Source organism: Haliotis cracherodii, unplaced genomic scaffold, assembly GCF_022045235.1.
Source record: "Haliotis cracherodii isolate W230 unplaced genomic scaffold, xgHalCrac1.p SCAF_6, whole genome shotgun sequence".
NCBI lineage: Eukaryota > Metazoa > Mollusca > Gastropoda > Lepetellida > Haliotidae > Haliotis > Haliotis cracherodii.
This window is the reverse complement of record NW_027266319.1, coordinates 32,070,288-32,079,891: the sequence shown is the minus strand read 5'-3', so window position 1 is coordinate 32,079,891 and position 9,604 is coordinate 32,070,288. Positions and strand designations below refer to the sequence as shown.

Below are 9,604 nucleotides of genomic sequence, written 5' to 3'. Positions count from 1 at the left end.
TTAGTGGACTCCTGGTTCAACCGGAACAGAGCAAGATTCGGATGTCCTTTTAAATCAGTACTCTGCCCGCCCGGGAAGGACTTGTCTAGCTGTACATAACCTACAATTTTGATTAATTGAATGGTTCGAGCTAGTCACGAGAAAGGATCCTAAATGATAATATCCGGTTTTGAATCAAAATATTTCAATTGGCCATTAAAGAACTATACATTGTGAATACGTGTTTGTGACGTGCATGTGATCATGCATCGATAGATGGTGTGTTCCGCGCATTACTAATATCCATTATTATGATTATGATTATTAGTATTATCAACACGATTGATCTTCTATGCGTAGTCGACCATGTACCAAGGGTACCGCAAGGAAACACTCCTGGCAAATACCCCAAAAAGGAATAAACAGGGAATCAGGTTTCTACATCAAGTGACTCTGGGGAAATGAAATTAAGACAAATAACTACATTCTAGGTTCTAACACGTTTTATACATTGAGTACACTGGAACAGATACATATTGAGGCGCCACAATTCGCAAATCTGCTGGCCATGTGTCCACAACACATGCCCTGATGACAATCCTTGGTCTCTTGGTACCCTGCACGAACTCATGGGTTTTACCAAAGTGGTACCAGTAAACCTCTAAGACCTGTATCACTTGGCGGTTTCCTCCAACATCCAGCATGATAAATGAACTAAAAACAGCGTTAAACCATTCTCACTTCTCACATCAGTTCAGCAGATCCGGTTTCCAGGATGAACATGTTATCAATGTGCACACATATTACACGACAAAGACAGGTTCGTTGACTGTATACGTGTCGGTCTATTGTGTCCACACGGCGTGTCGAGTGATAGTTCCTGTGTCCGAAATCAATGTTCTTTACGACAGCAAACCAATAGGTAAAGTGGCATTATTTCATAACGGCTTTGCCAAAGAACTGACATATATATTTGTTGAGGCCGATTTTTTGAGAGACAAAATGTTTTCAGTCACTCCAAGACAAATAATTGATGTCTCTGAGAGGAACTGCGGAACATTTTTACTTTTTTCGAGGATACCCTATATTCCCACATTACACCTGAACACCAAAATAATTAGGAATTTTGGACCCTGTGACCGTGGTTGCATAAAAACATTACCCACACACATTGACACACTATACACATATATCTATTAGGACGTATAGCAGATAAGCTCCTAGTTGTCAGACATACCGATTGATTATTGCAGTATGATGTCAAGTCCTCACAGCTCTTGAAGAATCGGAAAGACGCATAGTCGCACAAACAAATCCAATCCGAAAAATATTTGGCAGAGATTATACGGTGCATCAACCAATCCTACAGAACCACCGAAAGATGAGGATGTTGACGAAGTCGGAATCATACTGTCAGTGATGTCCGGTAGTGCGAGTTCCTTGAGACAAATACGAAGGATAAAGGTTCTAACACCGACATCTTTAAACACTGGTAGAGACCGGTCTATCACAGCTACCAGAGAGAATCTGTCTCCACCGTCCGTGGAGACCCACACATACAATGACACCTCGAAAGTCTGGAAGCCTCATCCGCCGGGCGCTAATGTCGGGACGTTTTAATATGATGAGACAATTCTAATTCAGCCGTGATTAGTTCATTTTAAAATTTGTTAATCCGGATGCAGTCACTGCGAAAGCTGCATTCACAGTCCGGATTAAATGGGTTTCACAGTTCATAATTATATTACAACCAACAGTTCTGTTAACAACTGTGAAGTCGTGTGCACATCCTATTCTCACAGGACGGTGGGGTGGCATCGTTGTTAAAACGTTGGCTCGTCACGCCGAAGACCCGGGTTCGATTCCCGACTCGTTAAATGTGTAAAGCCCATTTCTGGTGTCCACCGCCGTGATATTGCTGTAATATTGCTAAAAGCGGCGTAAAACCATACTAACTCACTCACTCCTACTCTCCAGAAACTCTGTTGTTGATTCCTGGGATGTGGGGTGGTCGCCTCCGGTTTACACAACCTGTATCAATACCTCTGAACACTGACACTAGACGAAGGCCAAGGTCAGAGCTACTCCGACCAAACGTCACCAGCCTGCTTTCCTTCTTTTCCTCTGAACACTGACAAGACGCGCTGCATCACTCGTCGCAACATCAGTAGAACGCTGGTTTAGGTTTGGAGTGGGGCACTACTGCTACGGGCAGTTTGTCTCCGCTCCACGGTCTGAAGGTAAGGAAGGACATGCATGAAGTGGTTCATTTAAGGAATAGAACATTGCAGTGTTTCGTTCGATAGGCATTAGTTAGAAGTTGACGTATGACAAAGTAGACACAATTTATGGATAACAACTTCTTTTGATACTGTAAAGGCAAAGGCAAAGGCAGTCTTAAAGAAGTTGTTATCCAAAAACTGTGTCTACTTTATTTCAGTGTTTCATTTAAATACAGACACGTGGATCAGATCACAGGAGTTTTCGCCATCAAGAACTATAAACGTTTCATTGCCAACCAATCCCCGAAAACGTTGAAGGTCCAAATGACAAGATGAGATATGAATTGATATATTTACTTCTGACGTAGTGCACCTTCCGAGTTAAGTTGTAGTTTGACTTAAGAGATTCATTAATGTGTAATCATATGCGGCCTTAAAAAAGCTTTATTCGACACACGCGTGTTTGACATAGAGGGATCACACTGCGGTAACATTTTCCGGAAACATTTTGCCATGTTTGTAAGGGATGTGCGCGACGTTTTCAGACGTCAATGATCGCCGCTTCGCTAAAATAACGGTGTTTGAAATAAATGCTTTCGTAGATAAATGTAACTTTTAATTACCAATGTAAATCAAACATACGGCGTATTTGATGAAATCTGGTCCTGATGCAGGTCTGATGAGGATGCCGCACTCCATTATGGAACATTACTTCCATTTTCAGATGTTGATATCCAGGTATTGTTGTTTACGAATTGTTTTTATATTGCATATCGAGGTCCTATCATATTAAACCATGCAAACGGAATATATTCTGCTTATTTAGAGCTCCATCGCCTCTGTTTCAAATAGTAACGCTTGTGCGGCTACGTAAGTAGCACCGAACAAACATGGCGCATATGTGTCGGGTAAGATACCGGTATGCCCTAAATGCAATCCTCTACTGACTTACTTCGACATAGACGAGTTTGACATAAAGATATTCCAGCCTAACTCCCTCTTACCTGTAATACATCCGAGGAGCTTGTTTTATATTAACTTGCTGAAATACCTGAAACAAAAACCCAAAATACATAGAAAACAATTCTGCAATGTTGGTTGTGTTCAAGACTAATTCTTATTTATTGACTTTTCTTTTCATTCCACCAGTAGAAATATTGTTTCGTTTATCAGTCTTGAACGCTTACAGTATATAGATTATTTAGTCATACACATACCGGTATATTGTAGTTTGTCGGGGTCTCGATGTAGAATGTTTTTGTTGCCGATGTATGGGTGCGTCTGCCGCTATCTGTGACAGAAGTTGTCCCCCCTTGACGAGAGTCATTTGATCGATAACCACCAGATGGCGTTTTAGATGTTCGACTGGCAGAAGCTGCTCGCTGCATTTCGGCCGCCTTCTTCCGTTGTTTATCGACCATGGCTGACAGTGAAAGCAATATTATGAATAATTGTAAGAAATAGTGAATGGGTGAACTTTTCTTAACGCCACAATCAGTTATATCAGGACGATCTGTGTATAATCGAATCTGGGTCAGGCAGACCAGTGGTTGATAACATGATCAACGAAACATGTCGTCAGGCAACGATGACTCACAATGAGCCAGACCATACATTGTCCTGCTGACATTCCTAGATCGGCTTTTACCACAAGAATGTTGTTGGGTCACCTGCTGTTGTACCCGTGAAGATCCGGGGTAGGTCTTCAGCAACCCATGCTCGTCGAAAGAGCCGACTAACGTCTTCGGGTGGTCAGGCTAACTGACCTGATTGATGCATGCCATGGTATCCCAGTTGCGAGGATCTACACTCATGATATAAATGGCGAATGCTTGTCGTCAGAGGCGTCTAACGGGATCTCGTGGTCAGGCTCGCTGATTCGGTTGATGCATGTCATCGTATCCCAATTGCGTAGATCGATGAACATGATGTCAATTACTAAACTGTCTGGTCCAGACTCGATTATTTACAGACCGCCGTCATATAGCTGGAATATTGCTTAGTGCGGCGTTAAACAACAAACACAAAACCTATGCAGCGCCGGATAAGAATAATCGTACAACGTCGGCTAAAATTTAAATGTTTGTTTATGAAAAGGAACACCGCATACTGTAATACTATTTTTTATACCAAACATTTTATTTGGTTGTTAAGGTAATTTTATCATTATTACTTACATATAATGTTAGTGAATTTCTTTGGTGGACTCGCCTCCCATCCCCAACCTCCCAACTCCTCCCAACTGAGGTTACAAAGATCCCAAGTTGAAACCCTCCCCAACCCTTCGTTTTGTAAAATCATGGATACGTCCCTGCATGGCATGAGTGAGTGAGTGAGTTGGGTTTAACGCCGCTTTTAACAGTATTCCAGTCATTTCACGGCGTGTCAGCTTAATGTGGGAGGAAAGCCCGAAGTGATGCAGGTCTCAGACGTTTACCACTTCGGTGAAACCCACGAGCACTGACATGGTGCTGACAAACCTAGAACCGGGATTCGAACCCACAATCATAGGTTTCTGGCGTGCCTAAGGGACGCAACTCTGCACAGCGAATCGCGGCGCCTTAGACCACTTGGCCACCCGTGCCCCCTGCATGGAATGAACGTCTGTCGAGTAGTTAAATGCATATCTATTGTATGGCGATGGTGCAAGCGTTGCACAACTGGGTATGTCTAAGAAAGATGAGCTTAAACATAATTGATAAATACCAAGATATTCTGTTGCTGTTTTTGGTCTTGAGTTGTGTTTTCTGATGGCCTCCCCGTAGTCATGACGCCGCCGTGTTGCCATGCCATTCTGAGGCCCAGATGTTGTTCCACACCGGAAGGCTGAGCTGCAGGTACTATGGGCGGAGCTTGGTCGACTTGAGCGACTTTTGTACATCTCTGGGTTGGACACTGGAGGATATGTGCATCATACATCACTTGAATTATGTTAAGGCAGTTAAACTACAACTACGTTTTTTTCAAAACTGACCTTAGTTCTTTGTTAATAGGCTACGAATCTCACTCTCCTACCCAGAGTTCCTTGCGGGTGAACCTAGTTATGCGAAATCATACCGCGTTGGAGTGTGCTGCGAGTCTCTAAAAGTAAACTTGATTCCACTGCTTCACCTCTATTGGCCACTCGAAGTATCAAGGGACGGACTCGAGGGCACTGGAACCACGGTCAGGCCCATCCATGAATCAGACACAAAACGAATAGCATAGCGTTGAAACGTGATGCAAAGATGAATCCTTTTCTCAACAGCTAACAATATTAACAAGGCTTAGAAAATCTCTGCCTGTGACACAACCATGCCGTTTTTGTTCTCATTACGGGAATCAAAGGATGACTAGCCAACGACTCGCGCAGACAGCCACCTCGAGACAAAATCAAGCTACACATAATTGCGGGAGTGAGTGAGTTGGGTTTTACGCCGCTTTTAACAGTATTCCAGTTATATTACGGCGTGTCAGCTTAATGTGGGAGGAAAGCCCGAAGTGATGCAGGTCTCAGACGTTTACCACTTCGGTGAAACCCACGAGCACGGGTATGGTGCTGACAAACCTAGAAACATAATGATAATTGCGGGAAGGATTTTACCTAAAGAGAGACTTGTATATCTCTCCTGTATGTTTTACCTGAATATCTCATCCTATTTATCTCCCATACTTACATATCTGCTTCTTGCTGGGCTTGTCTGGTGTCAGGTTGATGTCAATAATGGTGTGTGGGACACTCAGTGTGAACAGAAACCTGGAAATACACAATGTATGTCTTGTAGGGAAGACTTGCAGGAACTCGGGGGAGTACGTCACGGAGAGAACGTAAAGTATGTACGCCATTTCCTGGAACATCAGCGCTGGCGCCGTGGACTGACAGCGTTCCTTCTTCGTCCGTGAATACCTACGGCCACTTTGCATTGAAGTCGCTGTGTGTAACCATTTAATCAAGCCGCGGCCTGGTTCCAGGGTTAGACCAATTTCATGCACGGAGTTTCATCCCACGTCCATGGTCGTGAGTTCTACACGACCTCATTTATTACTTGCTACAATATAGAAAAGCGGCGATTCCAGGTTATAAGAGGTTCCCACCAGCCTTTGCTGGTCGTGAGGACAGACGGAAGAGCGTCCGCCCGGAGACGGACGGTCAGGGGTTCGATCCCCTGCCGCGTCAAACCAAAAGACGTTAAAAAGATGGTACTTGTTGTGACCCTGCCTGGCGCTCGACATTAAGGGTCTGAAAAATAGACTGGTCGACTTCTGACCGGAGAGCGAAAGGTCCTTGGTTCGTGTCAAACCAAAAGACGTTGGAAAGATAGTGTTTTTTGTGACCCTGCCTGGCGCTCGACATTAAGGGTCTGAAACAAAGACTGGTCGACTTCCGCCCGGAGAGCGAAAGATCCTCGGTTCGTGTCATACCAAAAGACGTTAAAAGATGGTACTTGTTGTGACCCTGCCTGGCGCTCGGCATTAAGGGTCGGAAACAAAGACTGGTCGGCTCGGGGTCAGTATACTGTGTCTAAGTGGGGTACTCATTTCAAACTACGGCATGGTATCTCAGTCGGCAAGCACTATAAATTCGGCGTTAGTCCGGACTAGTACAAGCAGCCACACACGTGCATGTGCGTTTCTATATAAGTAATTATTTTCGGACGCGACGTTAAACCCCATTTCACCTCACCTCACAGCGTCTCATGTTAATAAACTTGATAAGGGTCAGTCTTGGGGAGGCTGTGGCCCTAAACAAGCATGTATGTTCACCTGTCATAGAAGTCCATCATGCAGGGATGTGTGAAGTCGGTGAGATTCAAGAAGGAGTGGCTCTCGGGCTCAATCCTCTCCGCCTGGAATATACAAGTGTGTACTGAGTGAGTGAGTTAGTTCAGCACCGCTTTGGACAGTATTTCAATTATATCACTTCGTGTCAGTTTAATCTTGAGACAATCCTGAACTGATGCAGACGATTACCACATTGGTGACACCCGCAAGCACGGGTATGGTGTTTTAGCAAGGATTTTCATTAACGCGAATTCGGGACTCAAACCCGCAATAATAGATTTTGACCAAGCCTAAGGGAGGCAACTCTGCATTGCGAATTGAGGAGTCTCCGACAACGTGGCCACACGTGTTCTTACTGAGAAGCGTAAAGCCTTCAACTCTAAATACAGTAGGAGAAGCTACCTTGTTGAACAAGCATAAATGGACATTTCGAAAATATGAAAACAGGTGAAATGATGTAACTTCTATTTGAAAATTTAAGCTGAGTGTATTTTATAGCTTTGGGAAAAACACATTGTACAAAACCACTTTGCGTCAATGGTGTTTTGTTGCATCACATGATGTGGGATGAAGAGAGAGATAAAGGATCTGTCACAGACATCACTGAAACAGATGTTTGTCAACAGTATTACGAGTTAAAATGAACCGGTGGAAAGAGGACAGTTGAAGGGAGGTAACTCTACTACACCTGTCATTGTCACTTGGCAAAACTTTGGACACAAATAACTCGTATTTGTGTGAATCTAAATTTTAAATTCAAAGGTTTTAGACACGTGATCAATGGTTTATGTTAAAAATATAGTTGGAATCGCAGAAATAGATTCTAGACTACTTGATTGTAGTGAGTGTTAGATAATGATTTTACAGCAACATGTATAGTGATGATAATAACAATGATGATGATGTTGATGATGATGATGATGATGACCACGTTAGTGAAACCCACGAGCATGAGTATGGTCCTGACAAGCCAAACATCATATTCGAACCAAAGATCATTGGCTTCGAGGACGCAACTCTGCACTGCGATTTAGAACTGGGACACGCGACTGCGCTGAGAGACTAGATACAAATGAGAGGTACATCGATCGTTCATATTCATAATTTACTGGGCGGGGGCGGATTTAGAGGGTTGGATTGGTAAAAACTCCAACCCACTCTTGACCTAAAGTGTCAGCGAGCCCTGACCACCCGGTCCCTTTGGTCGCCTCTTACGACAAGCATCGTCGCCTCTTACGACAAGAATTGGTTGCCGAAGACCTATTCTACCCCAGATCTTCACGGGTTCGAGACCTAGTAATAGTTCGTGTGAGGTCACAGGATAACGATAATCGTTAACCGTTAGATCGACCTACATAAAAAAATTAACAAAAAATTCACGGGCAAATTGATCGCGTATCGGGTTTACCGTTATACAAATATGAATATTCGTGATCTCAGAGTACCGATTGTCTCATATAGATATATAGAACCATTAACATCAGTACCACAACAGCGTTTGCTTTACATTAATAAAGAGGTTTTTTTTCTGAATGCCAATAAAATGCCATATTATAATATATCAATCATTCAAAAACTAGCATTTCACCCTGTACAGGTTCCTGAATTATTGCAGCCATGTGACCTCCACGTGCCAGAATTGTGAAAAAGTAACAGTTACCCTACTACAAGGGCCACTGACACTTCGGGAAGAATTGAAAAGCCAACCAGCCTGTGTGTCATCAAAACACTTTTTGTTTTGAAAAGATACACAAAATGATTTCTGAAAAACAAGTCTTACAAATTTGTTCTTAGAGAAGCGAATAAACTAAGCTAAGAAAATTATTCAGATGTCGTTACTACAGTCTAAAGGGACTATAGACTTTTGAGACTATCCCTAACAACGGGTTAGTACAGTACGAGGCAGTAGTAAGTTACCTTCCGTTGTGAACCACTGATGTAGTTCGGAGCCAGCTAACACAGCAAGCAAACAAAGCACACTAAACAAATGTACAGCACACAAAACACAAAACAACACTCCACTCTATAAACAACTTGTAACAAAAAGCAAAACGCTCACTTGGTGAAAATATTGACATGCAAACTTGATTGTGGGCAATAACATCTAAAACGTCAGTGTGATGGTGAGATTTAAAAACCGTTCCTTACAGTTACAGATAGTGATTCCATCAGCGAAGGGGGTTTCTTGTAAAAAGCAAGCAGCACTCATTATATCAAGCATTACCTCAAACAAGCGTAACTTCAAAATACTATTGTTAAAAAAATTGAAGACACTGAGCTCACATTTTTGTCTTCTGTTTACAGTTAAGTTTCTGCATATGGCTTAATTTATTTCAAAGACTTAACCATAACATGTACATGTACATAGGGATATTCAATATATGTGATGAGAACTGTCATGTCAACAATAATCAAAGCAAATGAATTTTAACAAGACACATTGCAGTGAAAAAGCGGTACATATGAACACAAATGCTATTAAAAATAAGATGTTTTAAGGTCATCAAGAAACGTACCAGGGGCCTTGTGATGGCACCACGGAGGATGAGGGCACAGACGTGGTTTGGGTTCATCCGGAGAGCGTGGTCAACATCCCTGAGAGCCTGAAGGTCAAGGTAAAGGTGACACATGTGTTTAAACAA

At 42.8% G+C, this 9,604-nt stretch overlaps 1 protein-coding gene across 1 annotated transcript in view; it reads right to left on the bottom strand.

Annotated features, from left to right (window-relative positions):
- Positions 1-477: 477 nt before the first annotated feature.
- The window catches only part of LOC139445423 (uncharacterized), a 31,922-nt gene continuing 22,795 nt past the window's right edge, over positions 478-9,604 (bottom strand). The window contains exons 7-13 of the mRNA XM_071226569.1: positions 9,479-9,565; positions 6,945-7,027; positions 5,858-5,937; positions 4,908-5,096; positions 3,419-3,624; positions 3,206-3,252; positions 478-2,213 (exon numbers count right to left, since the gene is read on the bottom strand). Of these exons, the coding sequence (XP_071082670.1) occupies positions 2,144-2,213; positions 3,206-3,252; positions 3,419-3,624; positions 4,908-5,096; positions 5,858-5,937; positions 6,945-7,027; positions 9,479-9,565 (762 nt within the window). The 3' untranslated portion in view covers positions 478-2,143. The remainder of the gene's footprint in view (positions 2,214-3,205; positions 3,253-3,418; positions 3,625-4,907; positions 5,097-5,857; positions 5,938-6,944; positions 7,028-9,478; positions 9,566-9,604) is intronic.